Genomic DNA, 19,391 nt, shown 5'->3' with positions numbered 1-19,391 from the left:
TAAATCTTTCTGCAGCCTCCCCACCTCCTCCATACTACCTGCCCCTCCACCTATCTTTGTATCATCGGCAAACTTAGCCAGAATGCCCTCAGTCCCATCATCTAGATCGTTAATATAAACCAAAGACTGGAAAAACTGTAATAGAATATTGGATGATATTTAAAGAGGAGATTCTTCAGGTACAAACTAGGTATGTTCCAACAAGGGTGAAAGAGAGGGGAGCCAAAGCCAGGGCTCCTTGGATGACCGGGAGATGGAGAATATAATTTAAAAAAAATAATGAGTCAAGTCAATTTTTCAGGCAAGAACCAGACCAAATACAATAGGTTGAGAGGAAATAAAGAGGAAGATGAAACTGATAAAGAGAGAATATGAGAATAGATGGGCAGTTAATGTAATAGGGAAATCCCGATATCTTTAACTGAAATGTGAATAGTAAGTGGATGGTAAGAGTTGGAGTGGGTCCTGTTGGAGATGGAGGGTGATATTTATTTGGGCATGCTGAGCAATTTAATGAGCTGTTTACATTGATATTTACTAAGGAGGAGGAAGATGACAAAATATTACTTTTAAGTGGAGATGGTACAAGTAAAGCAGGAGATATTGGGAAGGCAGGATGGCTTGCATCCCAGGTTGCTAAAGAAAGTTGGGTGGGGATAGCGAAAGGGTTTCTAATCTTCTCTGGATATGGGGGAGGTGCCAGAGAATTGGAGGCACATACAACAACCTAGGACGTTCCAGATACTACAGGCCAATAAATTTAACATCAGTTGTGGGTAAAGTTTTGGAAACGATAGCTGAGGGCTAAAAATTAACAGGCACTTGCAGAGGTTTGACTTAATTCAAGATACCTAGCATGGATTTGTAAAAGGCAGACTGTGCTTGACTAACCCAATTTAATTTTTTGATGACATAACATGGAAAGTTGATGTAGGGAATGCAATTAATGTTGTCTATATGAATTTTAGTGTTGAACAAAGCACCACATAAGGCTGGTTATCAAAATTATGGTTTCTGGAAGAGGGTCAGTGTTACTTGGATAGAAAAAAAATAGCTTGGGCAAAAAACAGTTGTGATAAATGTTTATTTTTCAGGATGGAAGGCATGGAGGGTCAATGTTAGCATTGTTTTTTTGATATATGAATTTCTTGTGTTAGGACAAGGTCGGGAGAGGCCTTGGCTGCAGTTGGTTCTTAGATGTTCCCAGAACATCAGTCCAAGTTGGACTTGGGTGGTGCTTTAACTTGTAGCCATTCACTTGAATGTTAACCTCTTTATTGGCTTTTGCATTGTAAAGATGGAATGAGCTGGATAGAGTTTTTGCAGGGCTTGGCTTGAGTCACCATGTGTTGCAGTGTTCAAGCTTTGACAAGTCCTCACTACAGGTAGATAAGATGAATAAAACTTTTGAGGGGGAATTCTGGAGAGCATTTGCTCTGTCCAGGTGGTCAAAACCTCCTAAGGCCAAAGGTTTCTGAATGGACCTCTAAAGGTCAATGCAATGACACCAACTTTATTGGGTTCACTTTTGTTTACAGTGGTGTGACATCTGTAACTGAAGCAATACGATAACCCAAGCCTGTGAAAAGCAGAATATCCCAAGAAAGTGGCACTCTGCTTTTAACATGATTCATCATTCTGATATCTTGGATCACCCAGCTGTTACTTTTCGTTTTTACACTTCTAATGGGCATGGTGGCACCGTCATAATGTTACTGGACTAGCAATCTAGAGGCCTGGAGTAATATTCCAAGGGCTGGTTTAGCACAGTGGGCTAAATAGCTGGCTTGCAATGCGGAACAATGCCAGCAGCGTGGGTTCAATTCCCATACCGGCCTCCACGAACAGGCGCCGGAATGTGGCGACTAGGGGCTTTTCACAGTAACTTCATTGAAGCCTACTTGTGACAATAAGCGATTATTATTATATTATTATTATTATTCCACAGAGCATGGCAGCAGAGGGCATTTCAATAAATTAAAATTAAAATCTAGAATAAAAGGCTAGTCTCGGTAATGATGACTATGAAACCACCGGATTGTCATTTTAAAAAAATATATATATAGTTTATTAAAGCTTTTCGATCAAAAAGAATTTTCCATTTTTACAACTTTGTAACAAAATGTACATTGACCGTTATTTAAATAATATATTAACTAACAGCAAGTGCCGAAAACAAAGAAACAAGAAAAAAAAAGAAATAGTAACACTAAAAAAATAAATATAGCCAACTAGCATGTAACAAAACAAATAAAAACCCAAAACCCAAATGCGCCCCCCCCCCCCCCCCCCCCCGGGTTGCTGCTGCTGTCTTTCCTGTTTTCCCTTATCGCTCTGCAAGATAGTCGAGGAACTGTTGCCACCGCCTGGTGAACCCCTGAGCCGAACCTCTTAGTGTGTACTTTATTCGCTCCAATTTTATAAACCCTGCCATGTTGTTTATCCAGGCCTCCACGCCCGGGGGTTTAGCTTCTTTCCACATAAGTAGAATCCTTCGCCGGGCTACTAGGGACGCAAAGGCCAAAACATTGGCCTCTCTCGCCTCCTGCACTCCCGGCTCTTCTGCAACCCCAAATATAGCCAACCCCCAGCTTGGTTCGACCTGGACCCCCACCACCTTTGAAATCACTCTTGCCACACCCACCCAGAACCCATGCAATACCGGACATGACCAGAACATGTGGGTGTGGTTCGCCGGGCTCGGATTGTCATTTTTAAAAACAAATTCCATCTGGCTCACTAATATTCCTTGGGGAAAGAAATTTGATGACCTTACTCTGTCTGACCTATTTGTGACTCCATGTGACAGCAATGTGATTGACTCTTAACTGCCCTCTGAAATGGCCTCATTGTTTGTGTCAAATAAGAATAAAACAGGATGGACCACCTAGCTACCATCTCAGCACAAGTTTCTGTTTCCCTCCAAGTCACATACTATTTTGGCTTGGAACTATATCGCTGTCACTGGGGCAAAATCCTGGAACCCCCTATTTAACAGTACTGTGGGTGTACCTACACAAGGACTGCAAATGTAGAAGATGGCGGCTCACCACCACCTTCTCAAAAGTGTTTAGAAATAGCCAATAAATGCTGCTCTTGGTAGCAATATCCATACCACATGAACATTTTTTTTTAATGGGCAAAGATAGGAACTTGGACATTAAGAAATGCTTTATCCAGTTGGTTTTGCCTCATAAATACTTTTTCTGAAAATGGTACATAACTGTTGACTGAATTTGACTGTTCATGAGCTCTTTCACTATTGTGCACAAATATAATTTTTTTTTTTTTTTTAAAGTTTAGAGTACCCAATTATTTTTTTTACCCAATTAAGGGGCAATTTAACGTGGCCAATCCACCTAACCTGCATATCTTTTGTGTTGTGGGGGTGAAACCCACGCAGACATGGGGAGAATGTGCAAACTCCACACGGACAGTGACCCACGGCCGAGATTCGAACCCGGGTCCTCAGCGCCACAGTCCCAGTGCTAACCACTGTGCCACCATGCTGCCCTTTAAATATAATTTTAATATAGTGTGTATGCCTATTGCAGAAGCGGTTCTAGTTAAGTTTCTGGATCCAGACCAGTGGCAATTAATTTGTTTTACTGAAATCTGTTACTCATCTATTTTGCTTTAAGAACAACCTGCAGGTTGTATTTCTCAGCGCACTATTTTGTATTGGTTAGTCTTCAATTTTGTAGCAGATAGATTGATGTGTATGAAACTTTATGTATTGAGTTGTAAACTGAGCAATTATTCAATTCTTCCCCCTGCCCTAAATACATTACCTTAATTAATTCAGTGAAACTGAATTACGTTTGTAATTTGTACTTTTGTAAATCTCAATAAGCCTGCTGCCAAATGCTTACTTTAAACACCTTAACTCTTTACACTGTTTTCTTTTTTGGCTTATAACCGAGAAAGTCAGCTCTCTGGTTTACGTATAGATATAGCACTTGGGCGAAGAGGATATGGGGGGAAGGTGGGATTAGGCTATCGAGTTGGATGATAAGCCACGATCTTAATGAATGGCAGAGCAGGCTCGAAGGGCCAAATGGCCTCCTCCTATTTGCTATGTCTCTATAAAGTACATGTCAGTTGTAAGATGTTATTGCCAAACTCGATGGTTCTTTAGCTAATATGTCTCCAATAACTTTTTAGATGAACTTGCAAAAATGCTGATTTCTGACTCCTGAGAGTCATTGCATATGTTGTTGGGTAATGTCATATGCTGTGTGCAATACCTGCTCAGCATATGTTTGAGAATCCACCCTTGGGTTACTCACTGAAATCAGTAAGTATCAAACTACCCAATTAAAAGCCATGCATCTTCAACTATGTTTAACAAGAGTAACTATTTCTTGGATGTCTTCCTACAATATTTTGCAGCTTGAGATGTATAATTTTTTTTTTTTCATTTTAAAAATAAATTTAGAATACCCAATTCATTGTTTTCCAATTAAGGGGCAATTTAGTGTGGCCAATCCACCTAGCCTGCACATCTTTGGGTTGTGGGGGCGAAACCCACGCAAACACGGGGAGAATGTGCAAACTCCACACGGACAGTGACCCAGAGCCGGGATCGAACCTGGGACCTCTGTGCCGTGAGGCAGCAATGCTAACCACTGCACCACCGTGCTGCCGTTGAGATGTATAATTGAGTGCATGTGACAGAAATGCATTGACTGGTGGCTTTTATTTCTTCTCCTTTAAATCCAAACATCAAAAATCACAGCTAGTTTCACTCTAGCGGCCTTTAAACAAATCATTTGATTATTTTCAATTTCTCATTGCTGTAAGACAGTGTTTACTACTGTGATTAATTGCTTGTCTTATTCCATTTTAATGTAATGTATCCTCTTTTTTCTCTTGTATAATTGATATAAATAAAGGTTTCTGTTATGCCAAAAATAGGTATATTGGGTGGCTTTCCACTTGCTTGTCTAATGAATTGATTTTGTATCATCCATTTCAGATTGGAAGAGAATAAAATGCACACAAGGTCATCATCCCAGGCATTCAGGTAAGAGTCTTTTCTTTTTTGTATTGGAGTGTTAATCTACTGTAACGCAACTAGCAGCTTTTACATATAGAATTTCATCAGACTTATAATTGCCTTTATTTTAACACTATAGAATTATTTTTATTTGTTATTCTGGTGGACGGAGGCACAGTGGTTAGCACTGCTGCCTCACGGCGCCGTGGACCCTGGTTTAATTCTGGCCTCGGGTGACTGTCAGTGTGAAGTTTGCACATTCTCCCCCTGTCTGCGTAGGTTTCCTCCCACAATCCACAGATGTGCAGGTTAGGTGAATTGGCCAGGCTAAATTTACCCATGGTATCCAAGGATGTGCGCAGGTTAGGTAAGGTCACAGAGATTGAGTGAGAAAGTGGGCCTAAGTAGGATGGTCTTTCAGAGGGTAGGTGCAGACTAGATGGGCTGAATGGCTCCGTCTGCATTGTAGGCATTCTATGATTCTGTACAGCACAGGAGTACATGCAGAAGCAACATGTGACAGACTAGACAGAGCTATGCAATCCTGCTGCATCTAGCCATAAACTGTGGTGAATGGTTAAACAACTCACTGGAGGAGAATCCACAAATACCCATCCTCAGTGATGGGGGAGCCCAGCAGATAATTGCAAAATACAAGGCTGAAGCATTTGCTATCATCAGTGAGAAGAGCAAGTGGATAATCGATCTCTGCTTCCTCCTGAGGTCCCCAGAATCGCATATGCCCAATTTGATTCACTCTGTGATATCTAGAAATGGCTGTAAGCACTGGACACAGAAAAGGCTATGGGCCCTGACCATATTCGCCAATAGTACTGAAGACATTTGCTCCAGAAAGGGCTGTGCCCCATGGCTGTCGACAATCTACAAGTCACAGTCAGAAGTATGATGGAATACTTTCCACTTGCCTGGATGCGTGCAGCTCCAACAACACTCAAGAAGCTTGAGAATATCCAGGACAAAGCCCACTTGATTGGGAGCCCTTCCACAAATGGTGGCACCACAGTCCCAAGTCAGAGAATGGTGTGTAGCTTGGAGGGGAACTTGCAGATGGTGGGGTTCCCATACGGCTACTGCCTTTGTCCTTCAAGGTGGTAGAGGTCATGGATTTGGAAGGTGCTGTCCAAGGAACCTTGGTGAGTTGCTAATATGCATCTTCTAGATGGTGCACACTGCTGCTACTGTGGTGGAGGGGGTGAATGTTTATGGTGGCGGATGGGTTAATGATTAAATGGACTGCTTTGTTTTGGGTGGTGTTGGGTTTCGTTGAGTTCTGTTGGAGTTGCTCTCATCCAGGCATGTAGTGATTATTTCTTCACATTCATGACTTGTGCTTTGTAGTTGGTCGACAATCTAAGGAGCCAAGAAATTAGTTACTTGACACAGAATTTCCAGTGTCTGACCTGCTCTTGTGGTCACAGTGTTTATATAGTTGTTTCAGTTAAATGTCTGGTCGAGTGAGAGATGTAGTGATGGTAATGCCATTGAACATCTCAGGCAGAGATGTCTCTTGTTTGAGATAGTTATTGCCTGACAGTTGTGTGGCGTAAATGGTACTTGCCATTTATCAGCCCAAGCCAGAATGTTGTTTAGGTCTTACTGCATGTGGATGTGTGGACACAGCTGCTTTAGTTTCTGAGGAGTTGTAAATACATTGCATGAATCAGTGAACATCCCCACTGGTGACCTTGTGTTGGAGGAAAGATCATTTGGAACAGCTGAAGATGGTTGGTCCTAGCACACTCTGAGGAACTCCTGTAGTGATGTTCTGAGATGATTGACCTCCAACAACCAAAACCATTTCCTTTGTACTAGCTATATAGCTCCAAACAGTGATGAATTTCTCACCTGATTCAATTTTACTAGGCTTTCTTGTGCCACACTTGGTCAATTGCTGCTTTGATATCAAGGGCAGTCACTCTCGCCTCACCTCTGGAATTCAGTTCTTCATTCCATGTTTGGGCCAGGGAAATGAAAAATGAAATGAAAATCGCTTATTGTCACAAGTAGGCTTCAATGAAGTTACTGTGAAAAGCCCCTAGTCGCCACATTCCGGCGCCTGTTCGGGGAGGCTGGTACGGGAATTGAACCGTGCTGCTGGCCTGCTTTAAAAGCCAGCGATTTAGCCCAGTGTGCTAAACCAGCCCCGGATATATGTAGTCTAGAGCTGAATGGCCCTGGGGAACCCAAAGTGAGCATTGATGAGCAAGTCATTGCTGAGTAAGTGCTGCTTGAAAGCAGTCAGTGACACTTTCTCCATTTGGATAAGAGTAGATTAATGGGGAAGGAATTGACTTGGATTTGTCCTGCCTTTTGTGGACAGAACATACCTGGTCAATTTTCCATATTGGTGGGTAGATGCCAGTGTTTTACTGGAACAGCTTGGCTAGGAGTGCAGCCAGTTCTGGCACCAAGTCTTCAGTACTTTTGTTGGGATGTTGTCAGGATTCATAGCCTTTGCTGCAGCCACTGCCTTCAGCCTTTCTTGATCTCACGAGGAGTGAATCTAATTGCCGAAACACCAGCATCTATGATGCTGGGGATCTTGGGAGGAGAGTAAAATGGGATAATGCACTCTAAACTTCTGACTGTAGATGGTTGTAAATGCTTCAGACTTGTGGTTTGCACTGATGTGCTGCAATCATTGTGGATGGGTATATTTGTGGATTTTCCATTCCCAGTTAATTGTCGACCACTGTCCACGACTGGATGTGGAAAGATTGCAAAGTTTCTGGATATAAAGTGAATTTGCATTGTATTAGTAGTTTTGTAGTGAAATGTGTATGGTCTTGATTTACCAACATGTATTAGCACGGCTGCATAGTGGTTAGCGCAATTGCTTCACAGCTCCAGGGTCCCAGGTTCGATTCCCCGCTGGGTCACTGTCTGTGCGGAGTCTGCGCGTTCTCCCCGTGTGTGCGTGGGTTTCCTCCAGGTGCTCCGGTTTCCTCCCACAGTCCAAAGATGTGCAGGTTAGGTGGATCGGCCATGATAAATTGCCCTTAGTGTCGGTTGAGTGGGGTTACTGGGTTATGGGGATAGGGTGGTGTGGGCTTGGGTAGGGTGCTCTTTCCAAGAGCCGGTGCAGACTCGATGGGCCGAATGGCCTCCTTCTGCACTGTAAATTCTAAAAAAAAAAAAAAGTATCTGTAAAGTTAAGGATGTAGTTCATTTGGATTTTTACCAAAGATTTCATCTAGATCTACCAAATGTTGTGCATATAATTCTGAGTTGTACTTATTCTTCCAATTACCTTTTGATATGTAGTGTAATCTTGTAGCCACTAAGATAAACACATTGGGGTGTAACTTCTGAGCTCCCCAGCATTGGATTTGGGGAAGACCTCAAAGGTGCACTGGGGAATCCCTTGCAGAACTACACGGGTAAGCATTTGCATGAAAATTACCCAGAAGTGCAAACTTCATCTGGGAAATTACCCTGCTCTGTGAAACATCGGAAAGTGTGATTTAAATCACAAACTTCAAATGGCTCCTACTGGGTTACACCAGTAGTTATTCAGAAAAGTTTAGAAGAATTAAAGCCTCTTCTAACTTCCCGATAACTATTGTAAAGGCCCAGTCGTCGTCCCCCCTCCCCAACTCTCTGGTCTCCCTCGTACCCCTGGGGACTCCCATCCATCCCCCCCCCCCACCCCCGCAAGCTCTACTCACCACCTCCATTCCACCCCGTGGCTCTGACTCTCTCACTCCAATAGCCTGCACCCCACCCAACAGACTCAACCTGAGTGCGTCACCCCCTGATCTGAGGTCCGACCAGACCTCTCATGCAGCAGGGCCAACGCGATTCCCTCCAACCCCTCCCCATCCGGCTCAACCGGACACCCTAACACCCCCCCCAACCACTCCATCGAACTCTGACCAACAACCCCAGTACCTCCAATTTCCAAGCCCCCAAATCCTTTCCACTTACCTCAGACACTTGACTTGTCCATGGCCTGGCAATTTCATTAAGACCTTTAAACTTACCTGGTTTACGGCAGCTAGTGCTGTGTTTTTTTTTTAATTAAAAAAATTTAAATAAAAAAAAATAAAAATAAAAAAATAGGGGCATGTCCTCTTTCCATCTGACTCTGCTGGACTGAGTGCTGGGCCTCAGAAATAGCTCCGCTGCCTGAATTGTGCCTGGCCTATGACGGAATGTCGGGAGACAGGCACAGAAGACTTTTGGTGTAGGTAAGTGGACACGTAGTGGAAATCTGACATTGATTGCCACTCGAGAAAGTTATGGCCCCATTTCAGCTGAAGCCTCTTTTAAAATACTTTCGTGCTTTGTCTAGAAAGTGCATTTCATTAAAATATTGCTGCCTCATTTTGATTTTTAATAGAATTTTACTTTGATATCCCATGTTCAACTAATATTTGGAATTAATTTTTCAATTTTCAAGCTTCGGAAAACATGATTGAAGCAAATCCATATGTAAATAGCATGATAATTTAGTCACCGGTTTACATGGGTTTTATAAAGTTTGTTTACCGCCGATTAAATTCAGTTTTATCAGTGTATCGGTAAAACCGGCTCGAGTTGAAAAGAAGAAAAGTGAAGGCTGATGGGATATGGGCCATAGTTTTTCAAAAAATATTTAATATAAATTTAGAGTACACAATTATTATTTTTTCAATTAAGGGGAAATTTAGCGTGGCCAATCAACCCATTCTGCACATCTTTGGGTTGTGGGGGTGAGACTCAAGCAGATACAGGGAGAATGTGCAAACTCCACACGGACAGTGACCCAGGGCCAGGATCGAACCGTGTGGAGTTTGCCATGAGGCTGCAGTGCTAACCACTGCACCACCGTGCCTGGAGCTGTGAAGTAGCAGTGCTAGCCACTGTGCCACCGTGCAGTCGTCGTGGAAGGCTGCAAAGTGTTGAGCCAGAATTTTGTAAATGTTCCCAGGAAACTCTTAAAATAAAAGCAAGGATTTGGCAGGGAAGGTGGGGTAGGGGGAGTTTCCCAGTGTAGTGCTCGCCACTTATCCAGTTATTTATCTCTTCCTGTTTGTGAGATGTTGCTTTATCCAAAACATTTGCTGTGTGCAACTTAGCTGCTGTGATTTCCTGCATTATAACAGGGCTACAATTCAAAGTACTTTCTTGACTGTGAAACTCATTGGAATGCCCTGATGTTGTGAAGGCACTACCACAGAATCACAGAATTGTTACAGCACTGCAGGAGGCCATTTGGCCCATCGCGTCTGCACCAGCTCTCCAGACGGGCATCATGACTTAGTGCCATTCTCCTGCCTTTTCCTCATATCCCTGTAGTTTCTATTCAAATAATCATCTAATGCCCTCTTGAATGCCTCAATTGAACCTACCTCCACCACACTTCCGGCCAGTGCATTCCAGACCCAAACCACTCATTGTATGAAAAAGTATTTTCTCATACATTTTCTATTTTTGCAAAATCACTTCAAATCTGTGCCCGCTTGATCACGATCCCTTTACAAATGGGAACAGTTTCTCCCTAGCTATTCTGTCCAACCATAAGACATAGGAGTTGGCCAATCGGCCCCTCTCATGATTTTGAACATCTCCATCAAAACTCCTCTTAAGACGCCGTCTCTCGGAGGAGAACAGTTCCAACCTCTCCAATCTGTCTTCATAACTGAAGTCTCATCCCTGGAACCATCCTTGTAAACCTCTTCTGCACTCCCTCCAATGCATTCAGCCTTCCTATAGTGTGGCACCTAGAACAGTACACAATACTCCAGCTGAGGTCTAACTATGTCTTGCATAAGTTCAACAAAACCTCCTTGTTCTTGTACTCTATGCCCTTATTAATAAAGCCCAGAATACTGTATGTTTTATTCACTGCTCTCTCCACCTGTCCTGCCACCTTTTAATGACTTATGCACATGTACCCTCAGGTCCTTCTGCTTCTGCACCTCCTTCAGAATGTTGCTCCTTATTTCGTGTCATCTGTCCATATTCTTCCTACCAAAATGCATCACTTTATATGATTGAAAAGACATTTTTTTAATAGTAAGCATAACTGATCATGTTGAAAAAGTAAGAGGGATGAGAATGTGTTATTTCATTTCTATGCCAGAAGCATGCAAACTATGGACGGGAAGTGGAACTGTTTCAGTGAATTGTTACCAGTAAAATTCTCAGATGTGTGTAAAATGTATGTAAATAAGATATCCCTAAGCATCAAACATTATAAGAGTCCTCCGAATTGATCCTGCTGTTAATTTGAATTGAATTAAAATGTATATTAAATTTGTAATTCAAAATGTCATTCACCTTGTCCCTAATAATGTTGATGTGGGGAAAAAACCGTTTGGATACCACAATGTTTGAACTGTTTCATTTAACCCACGAGCAGCAGCTATTATAATCAACGTTGATGTTTACAAACAGTAACAATGTTCTTGTTGCAATATAATTTAAACAAATTGGTAGTTTGGCAACCTTATTTAAAAGACAATTTTTCTATTTATCTTCCATTTTAACTGCAAATGAATGTAGGATAATACTGCAGTCTAGCACACAGAGTTGCAAGCCTTCTAATCCATGTGCTATTCCTGGTGTAAGCGCTCAGAGCAAACGGACAACCAGATCCATGGTTGCAAACAATAATCTAAGGTAAGGAAATATTTTTTCTGGGTAAATTTTTAAAAAGGAGCTCAACATAAGTCGAATAATCTCTTGAACAGTAGTTACGTATGAGATTACCAGAAAAAAAAATCAATGTTCCTGCACGTAATGAAATATGAATGGGCTCTCAATTTTCTACTCCCATTAAAAGTTTCTGTTGGCAACTTGGGGGCCTGGATAAAACTAACAAATATACTCTAATTATGAAAGAGCTTCCACTAAAATATAAGCTGGCATACGCCGATTGATATTAAAGAGTGAAAGCAATGCTGTTAATTATCATAGAATTTACAGTGCAGAAGGAGGCCATTCGGCCCATCGAGTCTGCACCGACTCTTGGAAAGAGCACCCCACCCAAGGTCAACACCTCCACCCTATCCCCATAACCCAGTAGCCCTACCCAACACTAAGGGTAATTTTGGACACTAAGAGCAATTTAGCATGGCCAATCCACCTAACCTGCACATATTTGGACTGTGGGAGGAAACCGGGGCACCCGGAGGAAACCCACGCACACACTGGGAGGATGTGCAGACTCCGCACAGACAGTGACCCAAGTCGGAATCGAACCTGGGACCCTGGAGCTGTGAAGCAATTGTGCTATCCACAATGCTACCGTGCTGCCCGTTATCATCAGTAAAATATTTTTAATACTGTTGGAAAGATGCGAATGGATGCTGCACGCTCTGGCAACTCCTACGTAGGAAGAATCTAGCAATAGATTAGGTGCTGCTGTTCAATATTGTAGAAGGTATGGAGAATGCATTTGTGCTCAAATATTCAAATTAACAGCAATTTAAAGTACATACACAAACGAGTATCTATTATTCACCATGGGTCTGCATTATCAAAGGCATTTACAGATACCTTTCATATTTCTCCAGACAATCTTAAAATTTTTATTCTTTGTGCCGTCTGAATCAAACATCGGGTCATAATATATATGGGGCGGCACAGTAGCACAGTGGTTAGCACTGTTTCTTCACAGCGCCAGGAACCCGGGCTTGATTCCGGGTTTGAGTCACTGTCTGTGCGAGTCTCCATATTCTCCCTGCGCCTGTGTGGGATTCCTTTGGGTTCTCCGGATTCCTCCCACGTGTCCCGAAAGACGTGCTTGTTAGGTGAATTGGACATTCTGAATTCTCCCTCAGTGTACCCGAACAGGCGCCAGAATGTGGCGACTAGGGGACTTTCACAGTAACTACATTGCAGCGTTAATGCAAGCCTACTTGTGACACTAATAAAGATTATTATACATTTAGGGATGATTATACTTTACTGCGATGGGACAATCTTAATGATCTGGAGCAGGGTTTCTCAAACTGGGATTCTCAAACTCCTGGGATTCATAGAATTTCCAGCGCAGAAGGCCATTCAGCCCATCAAGTCTGCATCAAGTGCTCTCGGAAAGAGCACCCCACTTAAGCCCACACCTCCACCCTAATCCCTTAACCCAGCAACCCCACCTCACCTTTTTGGACACTAAGGGGCAATTTATCCTGGCCAATCCACCTAACCTGCACATCTTTGGACTGTGGGAGGAAATCGGAGCACCCGGAGGAAACCCATGCAGACATGGGGAGAATGTGCAGACTCCACACAGTGACCCAAGCCGGGAATCGAACCTGGGAGCCGGGAATCGAACCTGGGACCCTGGAGCTGTGAAGCTACTGTGCTGCCCACAGCATTCGCAGAGACCATCAGGGGTACCTGTGTTGCAGGAACAACTCCATTGGCGTGGGTGACTGCTCAGGGCAGCATGGGTAAGAGTAAGCCAGTGAGCTATGACCAGCAGTTCTCTGCCTCCCGCCACCACCACCTGTGCGGATGCTTTCCACCTGCTGTTATGGTGCACATTCCGTGCTCCCCACCCTCCCGGTATTTTCCACCTCCCCAAGTGCATTTTCCAGGCTTTGCTCTTCTTGAAATCTTGCTCCCTCTGTGCTACTTTTGAGGATAGACAGAAACCACAGGGAGAAACGGGCACAGCCTGTAAGTAAATACCTGTTCATTTAAAAGGATTATTTTTAAAAACTCTTCACATGCATAACTTTTCTACCATGGGGATAATATAGTATTATTTAGGTAGAAGGTCTCTGATTCCAAATCCATTTGAAAAGATGTCTTTCAACCACAAATGTTTGAGAACTACGGCTTAGAAAACGAGTAGTTAAATGAATTACTATTTTAAATGTATTTTATTACAAACGTGTATAAACAAGAACAGTAACATATACAGTAACACATTCCGTAAATTACAGTTTTCCCCATTTTACCTCCTTTCCCCCGTGATGAACACATCCTTGAAAATTGTCGTGAACAACCCCCACCCACCGTGCCTCAAATCCCTCCTCCGACCCCCTCAACTCAAATTTGATCTTTTCCAATCGTAGAAAGTTGTGCAGGTTCCTTAGCCAGACTGCTACCCCTGGTGATGCATCCACCCTCCAATTTAACAAGATCCTCCGCTGGGCAATTAGAGAGGTGAAGGCCACAACATCAGCCCCCTTCCCACCACCAGCTCTGGCATTTCGGATATACCACAGGTCACCACTATTGGGTCCTGCCTGACCTCTACCCCTACAAACGCTGCTTCCCAGTACCTTGTCAGCTACTCACAGCCCCAGAACATGTGCGCATGGGTCGTCGGCCCCCACCTGCACTTCTCACACACGTCAGCCACTTCACAAAAGAACCCGGTCATCCTTGCCCGAGTAATGTGCACTCTGTGCACCATCTTAAACTGGATCAGTCTCATCCGCGTGCAGGAAGCAGTAGCATTCACCCTACGCCTAGCCTCACAACCACAGATCCAGTCTATCCCCCCCCGCCCCCCCCCCCCCCCCCCGCCCCCTCGCCCCCTCGGTCCTCCTTCCATTTAGGCAGCACGGTACCACGGTGGTTAGCACTGTTCCTTCACAGCAGCAGGGACCTGGGTTCGATTCCCAGCTTGGGTCGCTGTCTGTGCGGAGTCTGCACGTTCTCCCCGTGTTTGCGTGGGTTTCCTCCGGGTGCTCCGGTTTCCTCCCGCAAGTCCCGAAAGAAATGAAAAATGAAATGAAAATTGCTTATTGTCACAAGTAGGCTTCAATGAAGTTACTGTGAAAAGCCCCTTGACGCCACTTCCGGTGCATGTTCGGGGAGGCTGTTACGGGACCTGCTTGTTGGGTGAATTGGACATTCTGAATTCTCCCTCCGTGTACCCGAACAGGCACTGGAGTGTGACAACTAGGGGATTTTCACCGTCACTTCATTGCAGTGTTAATATAAGCCTACTTGGGACACTAATAAAGATTATTATTATTAGTAGTACCCTTAATCCTTGTCAACCACCCTCCCCCATTGCTCCCCAAGCCACCTATACATATAATTTATATCCGGCAACCTGGGAAACACTCCTTCCTTGTGAAGTCCCGCATCTGCATGAACCTAAATTCGCTCCACCTTGGCAATCAAATCTCTCCTGTAGCTCATCCACAACCGCAAACTGCCCTTCCAGATATAAATCCCTCACCTTCTCCAGCCCCACTCCCCGCGCATTCCATCTATCTCCCCCGGCTTAAATCTATGGTTCCTGCACAGTGGCGTCAACACCAACATCCCCTCCAATTTAAAGTGTCTCTTCAGTTGGTTCCACACCTTAACCGTCGATAGTACCACCTCTGTGTATTTCCCCGGAGAAAACTGCAGAGGAACCGTTACCATGGTTCTCGGGCTGTATCCCTTGCAGGACACCTCCTCCATCCTAACCCATTCTCTTTTCCCCCCCCCCCCCCCCAAAACACTCGCCTCACCTTCTCCATGTTCGCTGCCCAATAATAATAAGCAGGTTCGGGAGCGCCAACCCCCGTTTCTGCCTCTGTCTTTGTAGTAGGGCCCTCTTTACACTCAACACCTTCTTATCCCATACTAACTCTTGAGATCACTGTTCCAATTTTCGAAGGAAGGCCTTCGGGAGAAAGATCGGGTGGGCCTGGAAAGAACTTTGGTAGCGCTTTCATTTTACAACCTGCACCCTCCCTGCCAGCGTCAGATGCAGTATGTCCCATCTCTTATAAAGTCCCATCTAATCTCCTCCACCAGCATTGTCAAATTCCACTTGTGTACCGTAGCACATTCCCTCGTCACCTGGATCTACCCTTCCCTAGCTACCTTAAATGGTAGCACCCCTAAGTTGACCCGCAGCTCCGCCGCGTTAACCGGAAACCCTTTGCTCTTCCCAAAGTTACTTATACCCGAGAAGGCCCCAAACCTTTCCAGTATTCCCATGATCCTACTCATACTCTCCAGCAGGTCCGACACAAACAAACAGGTCTTCCGTGTACAGCGATACCCGGTGTTCTCTACTCCCCTCCCATTTCCCTGCCACTCCACTGACCCCCATAAAGGCCATCGCCAAGGGTTCAATCACTAGCGCAAATACCAATGGCAACAGTGGACACCCCTGCCCCGTACCTCTGTGCAGCCCAAAACTTTGTGAGCTCATTCCATTCGTGACTACACGTGCCACCAGGAGTTGTATATAACAAGCGCGTCCACACGACGAATTTCGAACCAAATCCAAACCTACCTACCCAAAAACTCAGATAAATACCTCCACTCCACCCAATCAAAGGCCTTCTCTGCATTTATGGAGACAACAACCTCTGGCACCTACCCCCCCCCCCCCCCCCCCCCCCCCCAAACAGTGTCATTACCACATTCAATAGCCTCCTGATATTGCTGGAGAGCTGCCTACCTTTTACAAACCACACTTGGTCCTCTGCCAGCACCCCTGGCACACACCCCCTCCATCCTTCCGGCCACCAACTTAGCCAGCACCTTCACATCAGTGTTCAATAGCAAAATGGGCCTATATCACCCTGGCGGATCCTTCCTCTTTGGAATTGATGTGATTGATGCTTTTGTCAATGTCTCTGGCAGTTCTCCCTTCTCCAATGCTTGTTTAAACATCCCCAATAAGTGCCGTGCTAATTCTGTTGCAAATGCCTTGTAGAACTCCGCCTGAATGCCATCTGGCCCCGGAGCTTTCCCCGACTTCATTCCCCCAATACTATCAACCTCCTCCCTCAGGCCTAGCGGCACCTCCAATGCTTGTCTCCTCTCTTCCTCCAACCTCGGAAACTCCAGACCGTCCAGGAACTATCTCATGTCCTCCCCAGTTCTTGCTTTCAAAATTTCCCCAGACGCAGTCTGCCACCTCAGCTGGTGGGCCAGCCTTTTCCCCATATTCGTATTGCAACCCCCTCCCCCTCCTTAACTGGACCACTGCCTTTCCCATCATCAGCCTATCAACTGCCACTGCAACCTCTTCCTCTCTGCCAACAACTCCTTGGTAGGGACCCCTGCAAATCTCTTGTCCGCCTCAACTATCTCATCCAACAGCCGTCCAAACTCCTCCCTCCGTCTCCTGTCCTTAAGCGCCTTAAACGACACAACTCCCTTCGGATCCCTGCCTTTAATGCCTCCCATAATTGGGTCGCTGACAGCTCACCGTTCTGATTAATCTCCACATAGGCTCCAATCGCCGACCTTACCTTTTCGTGAAACCCCCTATCTGCCAAAATACCTGAATCTAACCTCTATCTCAGCCTCTGCACCTGACCCTCGCTGAGCTTCCCATCCATCCAATGCAGTGCGTGATCGGATATTACAATTCCCGCCTACTCCGCCCCCAACAGCACCACCCGGCTCACCACAAAAAAAAAAAATCAATTTTCGAGTTTGCCTTATACACGTGCGAGAAGGAGTACTCATCCTCTCTTCCCGCCGCCCCCCCCCCCCCTCCCCCGGTACCTGAATCTCCACGGGTCAACCATTCCCATCCGCTCCATTAACCCTCCAAACTCCTTTGCCATCTTCAGCCTTCCCATTGACTTGGGGCTTGATCTGTCCACCCTTGGTTCCATAACATTATTAAAGTCTCCACCTATGGCATCCCTTCCAACACTCCACTCACTATTATATAGCCCCTGGTCCCATGTCTCCTTAGCTTCCACAAACCCCATTCTCTTATTCAGCAAAATGGCCACCCCTCCCGCGACTTCAAGTCCAACCCCAGGTGGAATACTTGTCCCACCCATCCCTTCCTAAGCCTAATCTGGCCCTTCAGTCGGAGATGTGTTTCCTGTAAGAAGAACATTTCTGCCTTCAAACTCCTCGTGACCACATTTAAAGTCCACCTTTGCCACATCACAATCATCCCTCCGGCCAACTTTCTCATCTCTCAACCTCCTCACCTCAAGTTCACTAGCATTACCTGCCAGCGTGGCAGCTCCTGCTCGAAGGTCGTTCCCCACCCCATCCCCCTCCCCCCGCCACACACCCAGCAGAAGAAATAAAAGAACAACCAAAATCACAATCCACCCCCTTCAAAAAGACACCACAGACGGCCCCGGGAGAGCTGGGGGAGGGTGTAATTACCCCTGTACAAACTTGTAATTCTGCTGTTACTTCATATTGTATTTTTTAATCAACAAACTAGACCAAAAGAATCCTCCCACCCTCCCAACAACAAACGATACCCTCCAACCTTTACAGATGTAGCTCCTTCATCTTTCACCACCTGTCAGTTCTCCCCTAATTTATGGTCTCCTATAAAATCATTTGCCTCTTCTGCCGATTCGAGATAGTATTCCTGACCATCAAAAGTGACCCATAGTTTCGCTGGGTATTGAACCCTGAACCAAACCCTCTTTTCGGTAAAATATTGCCTTTGTCCTGTTGAATCCTGCACGGTTCTTCGCAACTTCCATCCCGATATCTTGGTAAATGTGAACCCGGTTCTCCTCCCATTCGTAGTCTCGCTTCTCCTTGACCTATCGCAGGATCTTTTCCTTCTTCAAAGATTTGTGCATCCGCACAATCACTGCCCACGCCAGCTCTCCCGTTCTCGGCCTTTGCCTTATGGACCTGTGGGCCCTATCCACTTCTGCGGCCTTGTCCAGCACCCCCTGCTCCACCGGCCAACATCGTTGTCACATATTTTGTGGCGCTTGTCCCTTTGTATGCCTTCTGGCAGCCCTACGATTCAAAGGTTCTGCCGTCTGAACCTGTTTCCATATTCCACATCCCCCCCCCCACCATTTTTGTTTCTGAAACCATACCCGCCACTGATGTTAAAGTGACTGATCTGTAGTTACTAGCACTGTCCTTGCACTTTTTCTAAAATAAGGGCATCACATTCAATACAATACAATCTTTTAGTGCCTGTGCCATATCTAGGCGAGATTGGAAGACTATGGTAAGCCTTTCCCTATCTCCACTGCTATTTTCTTTGGCATGCAAGGCATTCTAATCATAGTGTTATGATCCTCGTGGAGACTAATGACATTTAAAAATAATCTTGAATGTCCAATTAACAGCTGAAAAGGTGGACAAAATTTCAGGCGGGATTCTCTCGGGTGATTTCCGCCATCTGAATGGGCATGATCCAGATCACAATTCACCCACACTTAAGTCATGTTTTTGGAGCATGGGGAGATTCTCACTGAAATACCCCACTTTGAATTTTTTCTGGAGTGGGAAACTAAAGACGCCCGCAAGATCGACTCCTCAGAGATCCAATCGGCCTTTTTAAAGGATGCCCAGATCTCAAAAGTTAGGTTGAGGGTCCCCCACGGACATTGTGACCCCCCCCGCAAACACGGTCAACACCCCCCAACCCTCCACCCCAGATGACTGAGAATTGGTTTTGTTGCATTAAATTCATTTCTCATGGCAATTAAATTTCACATGTTTCCATGTGCTTGGT

General features: G+C 45.0%; 1 protein-coding gene across 3 annotated transcripts in view; it reads left to right on the top strand.

Annotated features, from left to right (window-relative positions):
- The window catches only part of LOC140429570 (dual specificity protein phosphatase CDC14A-like), a 206,064-nt gene that overhangs the window by 174,656 nt on the left and 12,017 nt on the right, over positions 1–19,391 (top strand). For all 3 annotated transcript variants that reach the window (XM_072516747.1, XM_072516748.1, XM_072516749.1), the window contains exons 13-14: positions 4,979–5,026; positions 11,510–11,626. In XM_072516747.1, the coding sequence (XP_072372848.1) occupies positions 4,979–5,026; positions 11,510–11,626 (165 nt within the window). The remainder of the gene's footprint in view (positions 1–4,978; positions 5,027–11,509; positions 11,627–19,391) is intronic.

This window comes from Scyliorhinus torazame, chromosome 9 (genome assembly GCF_047496885.1).
Source record: "Scyliorhinus torazame isolate Kashiwa2021f chromosome 9, sScyTor2.1, whole genome shotgun sequence".
Taxonomy (NCBI): domain Eukaryota; kingdom Metazoa; phylum Chordata; class Chondrichthyes; order Carcharhiniformes; family Scyliorhinidae; genus Scyliorhinus; species Scyliorhinus torazame.
Note: the sequence above shows the minus strand (reverse complement) of the source record. Positions and strands in the feature narration are given on the sequence as shown.